Below are 22,711 nucleotides of genomic sequence, written 5' to 3' on the forward strand. Positions count from 1 at the left end.
GTTATACCAGATCAGATTAATGCCATCAATAATAGATTGAACATTACATCAGTCTGTAATCTAGTTATTATAGTAAAAGTATAATACATACTATATAGATGCTGAATATGTATATAAACATAATAGTATACAGTGGGCCAAAATAAATTATAAAGACTAAGATAGCTTGTGTAGGTCTAAAATGACAGAGAAGAAAAATGCATGGGATGCATATAAATTATCAAGCGACTCAGAAGCCTATGATAGATATAAACTAGTCTGTAATCAGGTCACAAAGGAGGTTAGGCAGGCGAAGCCAGATTACGAGAAATCCTTGGCAAAAGATGCTAAGAAAAACAGCAAAGATTTCTTTACTTATATAAACTATAAAAGGAAGGGGATGAATCTGATTGGTCCACTTGACATCGATGGTTCGACTGTTGATGATCCTGCTCAGATAGCAAACAAACTGAATGAGTATATTGCATCTACATTCACACATGAGGAATTATTAAGGTTTGAAAATGGCAGAAGGTTATCAAATTGTAGCAGGATACTTAAATGATTTCGTAATAACTGAGAGCAAAGTGGAGGAGAAATTGTTGAAGTTAAACATAAGAAAAGCACCTGGGGTGGATGGGATCTATTCAGTTATATTAAAGGAGGCGGCAAAGCAACTAAGCAAACCCTTAGCCATAATTATGAGACCATCCTTGGACTCAGGGGAGGTTCCCGCGTACTGGAGATGTGCAAATGTATCTCCAATTCACAAAGGGGGATCAAAGGATGACACGAGTAATTACAGACCAGTTAATGTAACTTCTGTTCCGGGTAAAATAATGGAGTCACTGGTTAAAGATGCATTGCAGGATCATCTAGACAAGACTGCAGCAATAATTCAGACACAGCATGGGTTTGTTAAGGGAAAGTCTTGTCTGACAAATTTGATAGGATATTATGATGTGGTTACAAAGGAACTGGATGCAAAAAATAATTTTGATATCATATATTTGGATTTCAGGAAAGCTTTTGACACTGTTGCACATGGAAGACTATTGTACAAATTGGAGCAGAATGGTTGTTATTTGTTGTTATTTGATTTTTAGGAGCATTAGCAACTAAGGCCATATTGCTCTGGGAATATGCGGTGGTCATTCCCTGACCTTTCCGCATCCTCCGTATTTGGTGGTGACGGGCTCGAACCCCGGTCTAATCAAGAAGCGTGTGCTACGCACTGCTGCTCCTTCCCACCTGGCTACGGAGGAGCCCAGGAGCAGAATGGTATTAAGGGTAAGTTGCTACAATGGATAAAAGGATGGTTGAGTGGGAGAAGACAGAGGGTGGTAATCAATGGGTGCTGCTCTTCGTGGATTAATGTTATTAGTGGAGTCCCACAGGGTTCGGTGTTAGGTCCACTGTTGTTTTGTATATTTATCAATGATATTGATGAACGTATATCAGGCTTAATGACGAAGTTTGCAGATGATACAAAGGTTGGCAGGATTGTTAATGACAGTAATGGCAGTGTGCTACTGCAACAGGATCTAGATAATTTGGGCAGATGGGCTAAGAAGTGGCAACTGAAGTGTAACCTTGACAAATGCAAAGTACTGCATATGGGTAGAAATAACCCCAGAGAAACATACCAACTGTGTGGTACTATGATTAAGGTGGTAGAAAATGAAAAAGACCTGGGAGTAATTGTGCAGTTATATATATGAAGTTTTCTGAGCAATGCAGACAGGCTGCCAGGGCAGGTCATGGGGTTTTGTCAATGATATATAGGAATTTTGCTAGCAGGAAAAAGGAGGTGATTGTCCCTCTGTATAAGGCAATGGTCAGGCCACGCCTTGAATACTGCGTACAGGTCTGGAGGCCTCATTTTAGGAAGGATGTAGATTTACTTGAGCGTGTACAGAGAAGGGCAACAAGATTGGTGAGGGAAATGAAGGGATCCTCTTACCAAGACTTGTTCAGATTACGAACCTAAGGGGACATAAATTCAAATTAAGAAAAGGCAGATGTAGAATAGATGTGCGGAAATTTGCCTTTAGCCAGTGGGTGGTTAATTGCTGGAACAAACTTCCATCTGTCATTGTGGAAGTTGATAGGTTAAGTAAATTTAAGGAGGAACTGGACAGGCATTTGGAGGGAATGGTGTGATTTTTTTTTTTTTTTTTTTGGCTGATGCTGCATAAGCTCATACACTTGCTTTCTTGCATCACATGACACTTCTACTACTAATGCCATACCCTGGAAATAAACATATAATTAGTAATAATATATAAATATATAATACAATAATGATTATGTAGCTAATTATTGATATATAGATATATTGAAAGGAACATTTTTCGATTTCAATGTATCGATATATAGATACATAATCATTATTGTATTATATATTTATATATTATTACTAATTATATATTTATTTCCAGGGTATGGCTTTGAGACCTACACAGGCTATCTTAGTCTTTATAAGTTATCTTGGCCCACTGTATACTGTTATGTTTATATACATATTCAGATTTTTTGTTAGTTTCTGGCGCATTGGCTTCTGTGGCCATAATGCTGCACCCAAAGTTTTTGCATTTACTCTGATCCAAACCCGAGGCGGGATTCGAACCCGCGGCCTTTGGGTTGCCAGGCAGGCACTTTACCTACACAGCTAGCCCAGTCGGCACATATTCAGCATCTATATAGTACATATTATACTTTTACTATAATAACTATATATATATACACACACACACACACACACACACACACCGATGAGCCAAAACATTATAACCAGCGAGTTCTTATGCAAATTGAAGCAACTGCAGTTGAACTGTGGCGTATGACACATAAAAAACACAGTGTAAAATAAAAGACAGTATAAAAAACACCTGATACTGAGCTCTGTTAATCAGTGTTACTCTTGTTCTTCAGAATGGAAAGGCTTAAATGAGCTTGACAAAGGCCAAACTGTAATGGCCAGACAACTGGGACAGAGCATATCCAAAACGGCACGGCTGGTGGGATGCTCATAGTCAGCCATGGTTAGTACCTACCGAAAGTAGTCTGAGGAGGGGAACCCATGAACGTCTGGCAAGGTGTTGGACGATCACAATTCTTCGATGCTCGAGGTGAGCGAAGGCTCTCCCGGATGGTACATATCAACAGAAGAGTGATTGTTGTGCAACTCGCCAGTAATTGGAATGCTGGTGACAGGAGTAATGTGTCAGAACACACAGTACATTGAACCCTGCTGAAAATGGGGCTGCGTAGCCACAGGCCGCTCCGAGCCCATGCTAACCACGGTTCACCGGCGACAGTGTTTACAATGGGTATGCCAGCATCGAAACTGGACCTTGAGTGATTGGAAAAAGGTCGTCTGGTCCGATGAATCACTTTTCTGTTGCAACATGTATACGGCCAGGTACATGTGCGTCGTTTACCTGGGGAAGTGATGGTGCCTGGATGTGCTGTGGGATGAAAAACAAGCTGGTGGCGGCAGAGTCATACTTTGGGCGATGTTCTGCTGGGATACCCTAGGTCCAGTCATCCATGTGCTGGCAACTCTGCCATCTACCATCTACCTAAACATCATTGCTAACCAGGTACACTCTTTCATGGCAACAGTCTTCTTCTCTGGCGGTGTAGTCTTTCAGCAGGATAATGCACCATGCCGCACCACCCAGATTGTTCGAGACTGGTTCGCGGAACATGAGGAAGACTTCCAGGTATTGCCCTGGCCTCCAAATTCCCCAGACATCAATCCCACGAGCATCTGTGGTTTGTGTTGGAACAGCAATTCCGATCTGCGGCATCCAAACCATGGACCTTACAGGAGTTAAAGGATCTGCTGGTTACATGTTGGTACCAGATACCACAAGACAATTTTGAAATCTTGTAGCATCCATGCCTTGCTGGGTACAAGCTGTTTTGGATGCACATGGAGGATCAACATCATATTAGGTAAGTAGTCATAACGTTTTGACTCATCGGTGTATATAAAGGACACGATTTTCCATATACAGGGTGTCTCAAAAATATTGGTACAAACATTTAGGGGAGGTAGGTAACATCTAAAGGAATGTGAATCGCATAGGAACCCATAACCGGAAACATCACGGGAAAGTAGTAGCAGAGGCACAAGACAGTAATTAGTGGCAAACATTTATTTGACATAAAATTAACAATGGAGTATGAGATGGATGCTTGTTTGTTTGTTTGTATTTTATTGGCGCATCAGCAACTGAGGCTATAATGCGCCAAGAACAGGTAGAGATGGATGCATTTCATGATGTTACAACGGATGCTCGAAGGTTCCACCATGAGACGCGATGCATGCGTGACACCGACGCAGCATGGATTGGCAGACGCGGTCGAACACACCTGGAGTTTCTTTGACAGTAGCAGCAGCACAGACGAGTCTCGCCACGAGATCCATTTCTGTCTCCACTTCCAGTTATATTAAAGGAGGCAGCAAAGGAAGTAAGCAAACCCTTAGCCATAATTATGAGAGCTTCTTTGGACTCAGGGGAGATACCCATAGACTGGAGATGTGCAAATGTGACCTAAATTCACAAAGGAGGATCAAAGGCTGACAACACAAGTAATTATAGACCTGTGAGTTTAACTTCTGTTCCAGGAAAATTAATGGAGGCACTGGTTAAAGAAGCACTGCAGGATCATCTAGACAAGACTTCAGTTATAGCTCGGACACAGCATGGTTTTGTTAAGGGAAAGTCTTGCCTGACCAATTTGATTGGATACCATGATGCACACACAAAAGAACTGGATGTAGGGAATAACTTTGATATTATATTGGATCTTAGAAAGGCTTTTGATACCGTTGCACATGGAAGACTGCTGCACAAATTGGAGCAGAGTGGCATTGGAGGCAAATTGCTGCTAGGGATAAAAGGATGGTTGAGGGGGAGAAGACAGAGTGGTAATCAATGGACACTGCTCATCGTGGACTAATGTTATTAGTGGAGTCCCTCAGGGTTCAGTATTGGGTCCATTATCGTTTTCTGTATTTATAAATGATATTGATGATGGTATATCAAGCTTAATGTCCAAGTTTGCAGACGATACAAAGGTCAGCAGGGTTGTTAAGGACACTACTGACACTATGCTGCTGCAACAGGATCTGGAAAGGTTGAGCAGATGAGCTGAGAGGTCGCAAATGAAGTTTAACATTCACAAATGTAAAGTACTACATATTGGAAACAGTAACCCCAAAGCAACATATCAACTCTGTGGTACTACACTGACAGTGGTAGAGAATGAAAAGGACGTGGGGGTAATTGTGCAGGCAGATATGAAGTTCTCTGAGCAGTGCAGATGGGCTGCAAGAGTAGCTCATGGTGTCTTGTCAATGATATACAGGAATTTTTCTAGCAGGGATAAGGATGGTGATTATTCCCTTGTATAAGGCAATGGTCAGGCCACACCTTGAGTACTGTATACAGGTCTGGAGGCCTCATTTCAAGAAGGATGTAGAGCTGCTGGAATGAGTACAGAGAAGGGCAACAAGATTAGTGAATGGAACAAAGGGTTGCTCTTACGAAGAAAGGCTTAAGTTTTGCAAATTACAGTGTCTGGCGACTAGGCACCAGCGAGGTGATCTTATAGAGGTGTATAAAGCCTTGAATGGTTTCAGCAGTCTCAATGCTGATGGGATTCTTTCTCTTGCTCAGAATAATCACCTGAGAGGGCATAAATTCAAATTGAGGAAAGACAGATGTAGGATAGATGTGCTGAAATTTGCCTTTAGCCAGTGGGTAGTTGGTTGGTGGAACAGACTTCCATCTTTCGTTGTGGAATTTGATAGCCTAAATAAATTTAAGGCTCAGCTGGACAGGTATTTCGAACGAACGGAGGGGTGAAATGGGAATGTTTTTTTTTTTTTTTTTTTTTTTGTGGCTGATGCTGCATAAGCTTTCTTTCTTGCATCATATGCCTCTACTAATACTAATGCTGAGTAAGCTCAATGCAGATAGAATCCTTCCTCTTGCTCAGACTACACATATGAGGGAACAGAAATTCAAATTGAGGATGGATAGTTGCAGGTCAATGTGTGGAAATTTGCTTTCATTATTCATTATTATTTCATTTCATCTGATATTGTACAGGTGGGTAGTTTGAATAAATTCAAAGAAGAACTACATAAGTTGTTAGAGTAGAGTGACAGGTGAAAAGGAAAAAGTGTTGGTTTTTTTTTTTGGCCGATTCTGTATAAGCTTGCTTTCTTGCATAATTTGCTCTAATACTAATAATAAAATAATATCATTGAATGTAGTTTTCTAGCCATAACATGGATGCAAATGAAGTCAATCCATCTCTAGTCATTTTGGAATTTCTGGAAAGATTTCAGTATTCTGATAACCACATAGGGCATGAAACTAGTATGAAGTGAAAGTGACCATAACAAGCCATTCCTGGAAGAAATTATGACCAGAATTCATCAGTAATTTTTATGGTTCTCCCACAATTAGAAGAGCAGTAGTCAGTTTTTTTGAATTGGTAAGGAACTGGAGGTTAAAAAAAATTGAAGACTGAAGGAAGAAGAAGAAATGGAAGAGCTGTGATGGCATAAATTTAGAAATGTCTGATGAAATCTAATTAAGCTTTGTCAATTGGAAAATATCACTGAAATTTAAGTTTTAAAATCAAATAAATTTAAATTTAATTTTTGGCTGATTAAAATATCACTGAAATTTAAGTTTTAAAATTAAAGAAATTTACATGTATTTTAGCAGTATATATATTGCTTTTAACTAGGGGTGGGATGATGGAGAAGAGAGACATATGTTGATGTATTAAAAGTAGATTATCTTTGCCCCTTCTTGTATAATACTAACCAAACTATGATGCATAAAAACTGCTTAAAAAAATAAAATTCTTAAAAATTAACTATTACATAAATTTCTATTCACAGTAATTTATTTAATGATGAAATATTTTTTTTTACAATGAAGTTTATAGGTAACATATCGCCATGGTTGGTATTTTACAGACCGATGAAATTTGCTTTTCTTTGCTTTATTCATAATGCACTATATAAGTAGAATCAGGATTTTATTATATTCATGTTAGTTTTGTTTCTTACAGTTACAATATTAAATGTGCAAATTTCTTAGAGTGAAATTAGTGAAAAAATAATAAAAGTGAAAAAAATTTATAAAATATTTTTTGAATAACTGAAATTTTGGATAACTAATTCTATTGCACACAGTAAAGAGTACAAGAAACTTTCTAATCAATGCATAAAATAACTAAATTTAAGCCTTCAAAATAACACATTAAGCTTATTAAGACCACTTTTTAGTAATAAAATATATATTACATAACATATTTAACAATAATTACCTTTAACGAGTAGAGTAAAGGAAATATTATTTGTAACATCATCTATTTCACCAAACAACATATATACTCCACAATCAAAATGATTCAACTGGGTGATTTTTAGGATAACTTGAGAAGCACTGGAACTACTATAGTAATGATTGTTGGTTTGTATCTTTTGTGAATTTTTCTCCCAATAGAATGTTACATTCTCATTTCTTGGAAATGCATGGAAAGTAAAAACAAAACGCACATCACGGTTGGCATCATAAACCACAGGTTTACTAATATCTATGTCAGTTGTAAAATTGACATATTTTGGTTGGACTTTATCTGTAAGTAGAAATAAAACAATTTTAATAGGCATGGATTTTATTTTAAATAACTGATTTAAATTTTACATGTGAAAATCAGAAACCTAATAAAGCAACAAAATATATACAATAATTCTTTATGAAAAAAAAAAAAGTTTAAACAATTCATCTTCCATATCATCAACTAGACGAGTAGGTAATGAATATGGCTAGTGAAGAATAGGTAGTTTTATAAAACCAGAAGTCGAAATCATGGAATAAAACAATTGTACCTGTAAAATAAAAATAGAAGTAATATATTAGATGTACTTAATGTTGCAAATTCAATGATTTTAACATCTTTCTCAAGGGTCAGCCATCAAAACCAAGGGAAATGCAACAAGAAGTAAGGCCCCTGTTTCTAACATGAAATATACATAGCACCTGGTAGATACAATGAGCGTGTATGGAAGCCAGGTTAAGCGTCACAGTTAATATATGGAATGCTGACGTAAATTTCATGGCTGACCAGACAGAAGCAGAGAAATGAAAAGTAGTAAAAATTAGAAAATTAAAAAATGCTGGTTTTATTATTTGTTTTTTTATTTGTTTGCTGGTTGAAAACTTCCAATTTCAAATTCCGGTTTTAAAAGACTACCCATTCTCCACTAGCCACATTCATTACCTACTCATCTATATATATTATATATAATATATATTATATATATATATATATATAGAGCAGTATTTGCCAACCAAGGGTTGGAAAACACTGCCCTACGACCACATTTTAATTTAGTTTGTTTCTCTGATACAATACAAGTATGTATTAGGGAATAAACAAAATTTTTAAAAAAGAAGCGTAATGGTAGATATTTTTCCATACTGCATGCATACTCTTTAAATCTTAAGTTGGTCATCCCAAGTCTGTTTTTTGTGTCTATACAAATGGACAAGTGCCTCGATATTCAAGAACTACTAACATCCAAAAGAACACCAAACTGTCCTGGCTATTGAAAGATGATTATTAATCAAACTAGGAAAATTACTGCCTCTTTTGCAGTTTGGCAGATTGATTAAAAATCATCTTTAAAAATCAAGGCCAATTAGCTTTAGTAGAAGCAGAATATGATGAAAGAAAGCAAGCTTATACAGTATCAGCCAACAAAAAAAAAAAAAAAAAAACACCTTCTCCCATTTCACCCATCCATTTGCTCCAAAGGTATGTCCAGTTCTTCCTTGAATTTATTTAAGTTATCAACTTCCACGACATGTGTGTTAGATGTCAGATAGATGTGTGTTCCAGCAACAACCACTCGATGGCTAAAGGCAAATTTCTGCCCATCTATTCTGCAACAGTTTTTCCTCATTTTGAATTTATGCCCTGTCAGCTGTGTAATCTGAGTAAGAGGAAGAATCCCATCAGCATTGAGCTTGCTCAAACCATTTAAGGCCTTATACATCTCAATCAGATCACCTCACAGATGCCTAGTTTCCAGATGCTGCAATTTGCAGAACTTAAGCCTTTCTCGGTAAGAGCAACACTTTGTTCCCCTCACCAATCTCATTGCCCTTCTCTGTACTCATTCCAGCAGCTCTGCATATAATAATAACATTAGTCCATGAAGAGCAGTGTTCATTGATTACTGCTCTCTGACTTCTCTTACTCAATCATCCCTTTATCCATAGCAGCAACTTGCCCTTAATGCTACACTGCTCCAATTTTACTGTAATCTTCCATGTACAACATGTATCAAAAGCTTTCCTGAAATCCAAGTATATGATATCAAAATTATTTTTTGTATCCAGTTCCTTTGTGACTGCATCGTAATGTCCAATCAAATTGGTCAGATTAACCAGTGACAAACAAATACTTCTCTGATATCATTATATCATATATTTTACAGCAATTTGACTCCTTAATATTCCCAAGAGATTGGAATTTGCTTTAAATTGTAAATATCATTCAGAAATATCTGTTCAACTAATTAACCATTTGTGTTGGACTTTCTGTGTACCTTCCACTGTGATCAGTTAAGGGACCTATTTGATTTACTGGTTGCATTAGGAAGTTAACAGAAAGCCCATCAGAAATGGTTGATTAGTTGAATTTTTTTCATTATTATTATTATTATTATCATGTGGAATGATCTTCCTGTCCCTGTTCTTAGCTCTCTTTCTTAGTGCTTTCTCATAATCTGATTTTGCCCATTTTATCTCATCAGTTACATTGTTAAATATTCTCTTATAACGCTCATACAACTTGAAATCACATGACTGTTTGTAACTTTCCCATGCTTATTGTTTTGTTCAATTAAACTCTAATAAGCTAAAATGGGACTAGGATTATCTTTCAAAGATCAGTTCACAATCATGAAAAAGTTGACATATAGAGTTCTATGTTCAATTAAAACTAATTAACCAAAATTCAAAATAACAATATATTTAAAAACGATTGACAGCAGAGGATACTGGAACCTGAGGTGATAATAGACTCACAGTCTCTCTGTACTCTACTTTAATTTTTTAAAGATTCAAATTTTTTTTTTAATTATAGCCTGCTTCATGCATTACAGTCATTACAATATTAGTCAGCATTTAGCCCATCTAAAAAAACTGTTCTTAAACAGTTCTTTAGTCTTTATCTGAATAAAAGTCTTTAGTCTAATCTGAATAAAATCAAAACCAATTCAAGCTACCCAGAAGGGTAGCCTGAACTCATTTTTACACTGGTGTGCAAAACTTAAGGACCAATGCTATTTCTAAAGGTTACAACCACAAAATCTTTACTTAAGGTACTCTTTACTGATGAGAGTAGATTCAGTCTCAGCAGGGATTCTGGATGTCAGCTAACATGGTGAGAGGTTGGCACATGGTGTCACCCCGCAAACATCACTGAAAGGGATCGATATGGCGGTCGAGGTGTTTTCGGCTAGGGAGACATTATCTTGGATGGACGTACACAACTCCAGATACTGGAAGGCTGTACTGTAACTGGTGCATACTACTGTACTGAGGTAATCCTTCCCCATGTGCATCTGTTCTGAGGTGCCATTAGCCCCGAGTTCGTGTTTATGGATGATAACGCCACACCCAATCCCACTGCAGCTGCTGATATGCTTTTTGGTAAGTGAGGAATTGTTCGGTATGGATTGGCCTGCCCATTCCTTCAATCTAAATCCCATCAAACACATGTGGGATGCTCTGGGGAGATGCCTAGTGGCACGTCCACACCCACCGGAAAATGTCCACCAGCTGAAGATGGCGATGACAGAAGAATGAACGATGTTACTGGAAGAACTTATCAACAACATTGTTCTAAGTATGGACAGGTGGTGCAAAGCCTGCATCGACATTAGGGGTAGCCATATCTCCTACTGAGGACCACCTCTTCCCTTTGTTCCATCTTTGGCAGTGATGCATATGTATCATGGTAGCCAGTGCTATGTTGCCATATTTGAATAAAGTCCCTTTGTACCATTTTGTTTCTGTTGTGTCAGTGTTGTTTCCTTCATCATTTCTGTACCTCACGAGGTTCCTTTGGTATGCTATTCCCATATCCAGGCCACTCCTATGAGAAGCTACAGGTGAAAACCTGACTGGTTCTTAAATTTTGCACACCAGTGTATTATTATTATTATTATTAGCCATATGGTGCAAGGAACCCTGAGGCTTATGAAGGGAATCACCAAGAAAGAGAAGAATGATGATATCCAGCTCAGGACCCTGGGATGCTGAGCTGGATATCATCCAGCTCAGCATCCCAGGGTATGCCAAGCTCATATTTACCAGATGTGAGCCCCTGGATATAGAAATATTACCTCCACCATTATATGTATTAAGTATGATAAGGGTTCCCTGATTTCCTGTTGACATTTGTCTAGTATGAATGCAATAATATTACTTTTAGACTGATAAGGATAATAATCATAATTGATTATTCTGATGTTATTAGTATATCCCTATAGAATCTGGTGTGGCACAATTGCTATCCTGAAAAATTGTAAACAATAATACATGAGTGAGTGTGAGAGAGAGAGAATGAGCACATTGAACTAGTGAAAGAGATTATTATTATTAATAATAAAAGTGAAAGGTTTGAACAAAAAAAAAAAAAAAACAGATCGATAACAATTTCCTTAACTGCAATTAAAGAGAAACAAGTTAATGTTTTAATTATTTTTAATTAATAAATTAATGTTTAATAAACATTAATTTATAAACATTTTATTAAATTATTCTTTCATAAATATTTATATTAACTGCATATACCACTAAATAATAAGACCTATGACTACTTACCATAAACAGTAATTTTAACTTCATGAGAACTTGATTTTCCTGAGTGATCTGTAACAGTGCATCTATATAACCCGCTGTCACTAAACTGTGCATTTTCAACAACTAATTTACTGGTAATAAGTTCATATCTATAATGTTGTGATGTAGATGATATTTTCTCAGACACTTCTGTCTTGGTAATGATGCGGTTATCCTGTTCCAAAAAAATTTTATAAAAGGTTTGTTTATATATAATATATACACAGTTACCAAATGTTATTAATTATACAGGATGTTCATTTTAAAAGTAAATCTAAAAACAATCAAAAGAAAACACAATTGTCAGTGGACTCCACCATTCCAACATTTCACAGTAATCTTTTGCTTCAGTAAGCAGAAACGTGTATTTCTAAATTGTACATGGTTCCCCCAATTTTTCCATCCTAATATTTTATATAGATTTCATATTTTAAAATTGATGTTTATCTTCAGAAGAAGGAAATCCTTAAAACATCTGGTTTTGTTAAGTTAAAGTATAACATTATGCTAATAAAATGTTATGTGTTCTATCCTAGAACCAAAGCATGTCTATCTAGCTAACTTTTAGAAAGCAGAATCAGTAAAACTTTTAATGCAGATCTGAAGTCTGCTAGAACATACCAGAGGAGTGTTCTGAACAGTCCTTCCAAATTAATAATAGGTATCACTGTGAAATGCAAACTGTATTTTAAAGCTATTTGCTCTGTTCTAAGCATACAGCAGACCTGACATTTTGAGATTTGACTTTGTTTTTTTGTGAAATCGCTTCATTTCAATATGGCACAAAAATTAATTATTCTCCACATAGTGCTACTGGATGACAAATTGGTTCTCTGAATACAATTATATTTAAGTTAACATTACATAATATTTAACTTGACACTTTAAAAACTCATTTGGCAGCTTGCTTTCTATGCATTCTATGTTTGGGAGTCAGCAGACTTTTGGCCGCTGAAGTATTAGTATTAGCCAAACAGTGCAAGGAAGCCACAAGCTTTAGAAGCTGGTCAAAAAATAAATAAATAATTAAGGTATGTAATCCAGCAGGCACTGAAAACATCTTTAGATCATGACACCATGACTGTTATAATAAATAAAAATACACTTTTTTTAAACCATTGTTTTATCATTAGACTGTATTGCAGCTAGAGAAATTAGTGGTCTATGATAACTAAAATAAGATACATAATTATTTGATTCAATAGATTTGAGTTCGCAATTGAATATATCATCAATATTGGTTCCACTGCATGATTTATCCGACGATAAACTCAAATTGAAGATTTTTTCGTAAAATTCCTTTCCATTCTCAAAATCAATTGTATATATATATACACAAGTAAATTATTTTATATATATATATATATATATACACTGTACAAGTAAAAAAATATATATTTCTTTACAACCCCAGCTAGCCTAGTACATTTAATATCTTTTTATCTTTCTACTTCTAGCTATTTTTCCCGTTCGTAAAACTATTTGTGCAATACGAGGTGATACGAACATTCCAACTATCCTCATTCTATTTTCATCTTTATTTAATTACTACTTTATCCCTTCCCTATCCTCAATTTAATACCTTGCCCTACACATGCTTGTTCTAAATTCTAATTTATCTAATTTCCACATAATTCCAACACTAAAAAAAAATTTTTTTTTCCCAAATTGACTTAAAATCTACATTAAATTCAAAAACCTTTTTTTTTTTTCTACTCTGAAAATGCTTATTTATATTTTATTTTAGCTTTATCCTTATTTTTAGCTTACTTTTTATATCATTGACACTGCGTTGGGACTATCTTGTCCATATTGTGAGAGAATGTGCTAATTTTAATCTTTTTGCTTTATTTCGCCTCTCTCCCACTGTTATGAACAAGTATAGAAATGCAGTTCCTGATACATGGTCAGGTGTAGTCCCCTGATGAAATACCTGACCATGTATCAATATCTTCAGCTTGCATCAGATTTTTGCATTTTTTCTATCCCTATATTCGACTTATAACTAAATTGGTCCACCCATATCTGATGACAGCTATTCCACCTTTTATTTTATTTGTTTAATCATTTTGTATTAATCATTTTACTTTGCAGTTCCCTTGCCTCTAATTTGCTTTGTAATTTAGCCTATAATTCTCTTAATTCATCATAACTTATAGGTTCACATTATTTCTCCTTTTACAAACCTACATTACTTCTTTTTTCTGCTATCCTCACCCTTCTAGTACTAGGCACTTTGTGTATTTTTCACTTCCATCTATGCAAACTTTATCAGACTTTTCAATTCTTACATACTTATATATATATGTGTGTGTGTGTGTGTGTGTGTGTGTGTGTGTGTGTGTGTGTGTGTGTGTGTGTGTGTGTGTGTGTGTGTGTGTGTGTGTAAAAGTTTCTACATGTATAATAGTATACATGATCAATAACCAGCATCTAAAGCTATGCCATTTTAGAAAACATGGCTCCAAAATTTAACATAATGTACTAAAAAAAGTTAAAGTATGAAAATGAAATATGTATAATCAAATGAGTACATGGGGCTCACATCTGTTGAGTATGGGCTTGGTACACCCAGGGTCCTGAGCTGGATATCATCATTCTTCTCTCTCTCTCTCTCTCTCTCTCTCTCTCTCTCTCTCTCTCTCTCTCTCTCTCTCTCTCTCTCTTTCTTTCTTTCTGGGTAATTCAGAATTTTTTTTTTTTTTTTTTTTTGATTGGTGCAGCATAAGTCTCAGGCTTCCTTCCACCACATGGCTAATAATAATAATAATAATAATAAATCAGGTCAAATACACATGTAAAGAAAGAGAAAAGAAAAGGAAAAAAATACCAATTACTGCATGTGTACATCAATAGGTTCTCAACAGGGAACAACATCCATAGATGTATATGAAAAGTAATTAGCTACAAAAACTATTTGATTCTAAGATTCTGACACCAGTAAAACCATAATATCAAATAGGGTAATAAATAAAATATGAATACACGTAAATAAAATTTGGAGTGTAAAAATATACAGGGTGCCTCAAAAATATTGGTACAAACGTTTAGGGGAGGTAGGTAACATCTAAAGAAATCTGAATCGCATAGGAACCCATAACCAGAAACGTCATGGGAAAGTAGTAGCAGAGGCACAAGAAGCAGAAATGACACAAGACAGTAATTAGTGGCAAACATTTATTTGATATAATATTAACAATGAAGTACGAGATGGATACATTTCAAAATGTTACAACAGATGCTCGAAGGTTCCACCATAAAATGCGATGCATGCGTGACACCAACGCAGCATGGATTGGCAGACACAGTCGAAAACACAGTTTCTTTGACAGTAGAAGCAGCGCAGATGAGTCTCACCATGAGATCCATTTCCGTTTCCACAGGCGATTCATACCTGATAGATTTCAGGGCCCCCCCCCCCACAGAAAGAAATCAAGGCTCGATAAATCAGGTGACTGTGGAGGCCAGGCAACGGATCCACCACGGCCAATCCATCGATGCCCAAAACGCCTGTTCAAATGGTCACGAACACACCTTCCATAATGGGCAGGTGCCCCATCATGTTGAAACCAAATGTTGCATCTCACATTTGCTGGAACATCATCAAGTAACCCTGGTAGAACCTTGTTCAAGAAAGATCCAGTTCATGCGGGATGGTAACAGGTATGGGCTGACTAAGCAGTCACCGACCATACCTGCCCAAACATTTATTGCGAAGCGATGTTGTGCTGCGTGGGGGCGCACACCATGTGAGTTGTCGTGAGCCCACACATGAGCATTGTGCTGATTGAATAAGCCTTCCCGAGTGAAATTAGCCTCATCTGTGAACAAAACATAGGCTGGAAAATTCAAGTTTTGAACACTTTCTTGGAGAAACCACTGCGCAAAAGCCACACGTGCAGGATGATCTTGGGAGAGCAGTAACTGAACCCTTTGGAGATGAAAGGGGTTTAAGGAATCGTCGTGCCACACACGCTGTACACTGCAACGAGACACTCCTAAGGCAGAGGCAATGGCACGTGTGCTGGTAGTAGGATTATTCTGGACGGCATTCAACACACTTTCTTCCATGGCGGGAGTTCCCGTCGAACTTAGTCTGCCCGCACTACTCCTGTTACCTCTAAATGACCCATAATCGCACAAATTTTGATGCACACACGCAAATAAATGGTGGTCCAGTACATATCTGTCTGGGAAGCATTCTCCATAAATTCATTGAGCGGCTCGTCCATTGCCCTCTGCTAATCCATACACTAGGTGCATGTCTGCCAGCTTATAGTTCGTATATCAATGCATGCTCTTCATGCAGCGACTACTGCTTGAATGAGTAAACCAGAAATTTTCCCTCTCGCGAACTGATGAACAGCGCCGTGTACCGACTTACGGTGACGTTTCTGGTTATGGGTTCCTATGCGATTCACATTTTTTTAGATGTTACCTACCTTCCCTAAACGTTTGTACCAATATTTTTGAGACACCCTGTATAAAGCTAACTTAGGTGGGTATAAATTTTGCAGTTAACTAGTATAAAAGGTACAAATGGCCTTAACACATATACATATATATGCATATATATATGAGGGTGGTTCAATCAAGAATCGCCCTGACCTAGCTGCAGAGGTGCTAGCCTGTTGATTCTTGGCACAGGTTTTATTCCTTCTCTACATAGCCACCATGCAGATTTACACATTTTTCCCACTGATGAGGTGCCTCCGTAGCCAGGTGGGCAGGAGCAGCAGTGCATAGCACAAGCTTCTTGATTAGACTGGGGTTCGAGTCCATGACCACCAAATACAGAAGATGCGGAAAGGTCAGGGAATGACCACCGCTTTTCGCCAGAGCAATATGGCCTTTGTTGCTAACGCTCCTAAAAACCAAATAACAACAACCCATTGATGGATGAGGCTACGGATATCATTTTTGTAGAAGTGGTGAGGTTGGTCTTTGAACCATGCTCTGTTGCAGAAATGAGTGTCTCGTCATCAGGGAAGTGGGTCCCCCGAAGAAATGATGTGAGGGAAGGAAACAAGAAGAAGTCCGATGGTGCAAGATCAGGTGAATAGGCTGGATGGGGCAGTATTTTATATCCACAAGTGGCCACTTGTGTTGTTGCAATTTCAGAAGTGTGAACTGGGGCATTTCTTGAAGCATTCTCACACATTTGGACAGCATGCCATGCCTACGTGTTTTGATTTTTTCCCTTAATTTTGTGAATAAGTTGGCATAATAGGCACCTGTAATTATTCTACCTTTTGGCAGGTAATCAGTCATTATTACACCTTTCTCATCCCAAAACACTGTCGGCAAGACCTTTCCTGCTGACGCTTGGACCCTTGCCTTCTTGGGGAGGTGGGGAACCGTGATGTGGCCATTTCATGGACTGCTTTTTACTTTCAGGGTTGAAATGGTGTATCCAACTTTCGTCTTGAGTGATTAGACGAGAGAAAAAGTCTAAAAAAGTCTGACTCTTTTTTTTTTTGGCACAGGGCTAACAACGCTTGTGATTTCTGTTGTCGATCAGCCTTCTGGAAACTAGTCAATAATCGGGGAATCCATCTTACACTCAATTTCCATAAATGGAGTTGGTCATGAAGGACTGTTTCAACAGAGCCCACATTAATCTTCACATCCTGGGACAATTCACGCACAGATATCCGGCGATCTTCCATGATTAACGACTCCACTTTTCTGATCGTGCTGTCATCGATGGCTGAATGGGGACGACCTGGAATGGGCTCAGATTCTACCGATGTCTGACCACACCTAAACTGTCTATGCTAGTGCTTCACAATGCCATAGGATGGGGCTTCATCCTTATATACAGTAGTCATCTCCTCTTGGATTTATTTAGGAGATTTCCCCTTCAAAAACAGATACCGAATTACAGCTCTGGTTTCAACTTTGTCCATGATGCTACTTCGTCACATGTTCAGCTCTGTAAGAGAAAAACAAATTAAGACACAGGGCTGAAATTTTACACCTTTAGTATAGAGGTATAGAGATATGTATGATGCTACACACAAAATGGCATGACTTTGCAATATGTGGAAGTAGGTGAGGGCGATTCTTTATTGAACTACCCTCGTACATAGAAGGTTATCCGTTTGAAAAATCCTAAAAAGTACGACAATGTTATATTACGACATGACTGTGTGGGCTGTGTTAGGGTAAATAAGAGTAAGAACACATGCATGTATACTAATGCTAGGAGCATTGTAAAATAAATTTTATGAATTGAAGTATTGAATACGTCATTAAATGCAGATATTGTAAGAATAGCGAAGATGTGGTGTCACTCAGACATAAGTGATGCTGAATTTGAATATGGGGAGTACAATGTATACAGAAAGGATGGACAGAAGAAGTAGCAGGGTTATGCTCTTAGTTAAGAAGAATATAAAGTCTTAGGCAGTACATCCAATTGACTTGAGTGACGATGATGAGCGCAATGATGTTGAGTCAGTTTGGTGTGATATAAGCACTGGGAAAACGAAATTGAGAATAGGAGTGTGTTATAAGCCTAATGACTGTAATGAGTACTCTGAACAACTATACAGGGATATAGAGTGGGCCAGCATATCACAATGTCTCATAATTGAGATTATAACTTTCCAGACGTTGACTGGAATTTGTGAGTTAGTCCCTCACACACTAACAAGACTTTTGTGGATTTCTTGGATGACTATTTTGTACAGCAGCATGTTAGAGAGGCAACAAGAGGAAGCAATACTCTTGATCAGATTATCAGCAGTGATTCTTTGTGCATTAAGAATCTGCAGATAAAAGACCAACTGGGATTGCAGTGATCACAGCTACTAATGTAGAATTTATATAAAGACAGTCAATGTCACGGATAAAGAGAAAGGTTTTTGCTTTCATAAAGGTGACTACAGAGGTCTGAGAGAGTCTTAAATTGCACTCAGTGGGACCAACTGATGATGTTACTAACAGCAAATTCTAAATGGGAAGTATTCAGGGTAATCAAAGAAGCTACTAGGCTTTTTAAACCAACAAAGAAATACTGTTTGAGGCTTAGCCCTAAGTAGATGTCAGATGAACTATTGAGACACTTGGCAGAGAAGAAAAGTGCATGGGATGCATATAAATTATCAGGTAATACGGAAACCTATGGTAGATATAAACGTGCCACATTGCTCCAGTTTGTACAGAAGTCTTTTGTGTGCAACAGTATCAAAAGTCTTCCTGAAATCTCAGTATATGATGTCAAAGTTATTTTTTGCATCGAGTTCCTTGGTCACTGCATTATAATAACCAATCAGATTGGTTAGACAAGATCGCCCCATGACAAATCCATGCTGTAATTGAAGTATAATTGCATGCCTTCTTTATATTCCTTTGGATAGAATTGGTTTTCTGAAGAAATGGGGTCGGGTTGGGGTGTGCCGCGTGATCCTGGGGGTGTTGGATTACTCATGGACTGATAGTATGGAACACATTATGAGTTTTAAATTATTTTTAGATTAATTTAATGACAATTTGTTTTATTATTTTATAATTCACAAAAAGGAGAGTTGATCAAGAAGAATTCCTTCCAATGGAATAAAATATAACTCCTTGTTTATTCTTAAATACTTAAGTCTACATATATAATGTCAAAATTATCACCTGCATCCAACTGTTTAATGACCTTCCCTTAACAAACCCATGATGGGATCTGTTCAAGATACCGTTCTTGTCAAGATGGCCCTGAACAGCATTTTTAACCATAGACCACCCGATCCTCCCTAACACAGAAGTAAAACTCATTGGCCCATAATTACTGAAATCTTCTTTAGTACCAGTCTCCAGTGATTAACATTTCCAGCAGTTTGATTGACTCACATGCAGCCTTTTTAATTATAATTGAATATATTCAGATGTAGCTTACCAGAGATCATTATATCACTTATTACAGTAATCTGACTCCTTTACATTCTCCAAAGATTCAGTCTTGCTTTTTATTGTAAATATTATTGAGAGGCCTCTGCTCAACTCATCTGTCATTTCTGCAGAGCATTCTATGAATTCTACAGTGAATCCAGTTAAGGGGTCTTCCACTGTGACCAGTAAATCAACCTATTTGATTTACTGGTCTCAGTGGCAGGTCCACAGTAAGCCCGACAGAAATGGCTGATTAGTTGAACTCCAATTAATACTATCTCCTGCAGAACCAAAGCATTCTGTACTGGTTGATTAATTTCTGGGTTAGACTTTTTGGAGAACATCACTGAACACAGCAATAGACACATGAGTCTCTGATGAACCCCAGGCTAAATTTGCTCCACAGCATCACCTCACTTCCTCAGCAACACTCAATCATACCCAAAGTTTTGAATTCATTTTGTTGCCTTCTTGACTAGAACAAAGAAATGTCTCTACATCAGCTAGTGAATGCTTTACATATATGCAATAATAAGTGCAAACAAAAAGATCATGAATAACAGGAGAATCACTGCTGGCACTTCCACCAACAGGTATGACATCGCTTGGTATGTTATGGCTAACTTTTCTAGTTGAATTCATAATCTGTTTTAAATAAAATTTAAAATTACAAAATATCTAAATTACAAATTCATGTCATCAATTGCCAATTTCAAAAATAACATGTTAAAGTAAAATTACAAAAATTATCACAATATACTGAATATAGTTTTAAGTAATGGTAAATTTTATAAAACTGGTTCTATCCAAGTTGTATCGCTTGATGAGTAACCAACCAATGAGAAACCTGCCAAAAGCTAATTCCCTGGTAACCTACTTTTGAAATCAACACTAAAAACTAATCCCTTAGCAACAAATATACTTATGCCTACCCCAATATATCTAAGAAACCTTAAATTAAAAATAGAAATAACACAATTATATACTTTCTAAAATATTGTACACTACAATATTTATATTAAATTTCACAATAATTAAAACTTACCAAAAACTGCACTCAGTTTAGGACATGTTTGCTCAAGAACTGATTTGTGAATAGAGAGATTATGAGGACATATCCTTATCTATATCAGAAGCCAAATCAAGAATGATTTGTCTCCCAAAGGATAAGGACATCTCTCAATTTATTTTCTTTGAAAAAAAAATCTTTATTACTTTATAAAGTGAGTGGAAAGTATCATCCCTGGGGTGTATTATTTGCATTGCTTTGGAAATTAAAAATCCACAGAAAAAAGTTTGGTAACTAACTGAACAACCATGTAAAACTTTTCTGAGGTGTTTATAGCTGTATTCTTTACTTTTGCCTTTATAATTGCATACTCTATAGTTATTTAATATTTTGGTTAATAAAAAGACAAGCATGTATTGTGCCAAAGGTATCTGGTCACAAGTATGAAGCACTTTGTTTCTGGTTGCCATTTCCAAGCAGTGTTTAAGAGCACAGTTTGCTGATAGTTCAGGTATTATATGTACTGGTCATAAAAAACTAGAAAATTCTGAAAATTAGCTTGTCTCATTTATGAAAGCTTGTTGGATAAATGGTTTGACCTGTATTATATGACAAGAGATTATGACCAAGATTCTACATGCTAAATAAAGCATATCATAATGTGTTTTCTTCTTGGGAATATATGTTTTGCACTGATTTTTTAGTGCAGTTTAAGGTGTTCCACTGGTCACAAAACACTTTCTTGTGGCCACCAAAGTTGTAAGGAAGTGTTCTGTGTAAATCACAGGTAAAAAATTGAAGTCTTTCCTTTCCATTCATTCCCATATGTGAGAATATCCTCTTAGGCTGTTGGTAAAAGTATTCAATAATATTTACTTCTGTTTATTTTTCTTGTCCTCATTATTTTATTATTTAATTTTTTAAATGGAACATTACTGAAGTAGTTATGTAGGTAATTGTTTTATTATACCCAAAGTTTCTTCATTTACAAATTTTAACCAACTTCCCAGGGAGATAAAAGAATAAATAATATAGTCAATAAATTTAATAAAAAATAAGTCAATCACATAGAAGAACTGGTAAAAACATAGCTATCAACTTTTGACTTTCAAAAAGCTTGTCAGGTAGGCAGGAGGAAAATGAGAGGTTTTTTTCCCAAAATAGGTGTTTTTTTTTTTTTTTTTTTTTTTTTTTTGTAAAATTCAGGAGTCCTACCCAAAAAACAGGAGGAAAATAAGAATTTTTTTGTAAAAAGTAGTAAGTTCACGCTGCACTATAAATTTTAAGTTTTGCTGACAAAATATGCATTTTACATTAAAATACAGCTATTGGATTGTTTACTAGGATAGTATTCTTTTAAATATTAGCTTACCTAAAATTTTTCTTACTGTGAATTTCTGTTTGGATTATCTGTTAGACATTGGTTGATTATGACTGCTTCAAGAAAGGTACATATTAGCTTACCTAAAATTTTTCTTACTGTGAATTTCTGTTTGGATTATCTGTTAGACATTGGTTGATTATGACTGCTTCAAGAAAGGTACATATTAGCTTACCTAAAATTTTTCTTACTGTGAATTTCTGTTTGGATTATCTGTTAGACATTGGTTGATTATGACTGCTTCAAGAAAGGTACTGTAGGAGAGACATTGTTCATCTTCAGAAATGATGAGTCAAAGTTTTGTTTATAATAATGGCACTGCTGTTCAGACTTGGCCATTGAGAGCATTTCTAAAACTGCACCAGAGATCTAATTCAGCTTTTTTTTTTTCACCAGGTTAAATATTCTCTGAAACTTAACACTGCTATGAGAAATAATTAAAATGCTAAGAATGACTTGGAATAATTTATTTTTATGCTTCCTTGTACACTTGTCAGTTCCCCA

At 36.5% G+C, this 22,711-nt stretch overlaps 1 protein-coding gene across 2 annotated transcripts in view; it reads right to left on the reverse strand.

Moving 5' to 3' along the window:
- LOC150078070 (vascular endothelial growth factor receptor 1-like) overlaps positions 1–22,711 on the reverse strand; it is a 341,587-nt gene that overhangs the window by 177,748 nt on the left and 141,128 nt on the right. For both annotated transcript variants that reach the window (XM_090385266.1, XM_090385267.1), the window contains 2 exons: positions 11,919–12,111; positions 7,345–7,656 (listed from right to left, as the gene is read on the reverse strand). In XM_090385266.1, coding sequence (XP_090241392.1) covers positions 7,345–7,656; positions 11,919–12,111 — 505 coding nt within the window. The remainder of the gene's footprint in view (positions 1–7,344; positions 7,657–11,918; positions 12,112–22,711) is intronic.

The sequence above is a fragment of the Mastigoproctus giganteus genome, chromosome 11, assembly GCF_048544385.1.
Source record: "Mastigoproctus giganteus isolate SK-2022 chromosome 11, ASM4854438v1, whole genome shotgun sequence".
In the NCBI taxonomy this organism is placed as follows: domain Eukaryota; kingdom Metazoa; phylum Arthropoda; class Arachnida; order Uropygi; family Thelyphonidae; genus Mastigoproctus; species Mastigoproctus giganteus.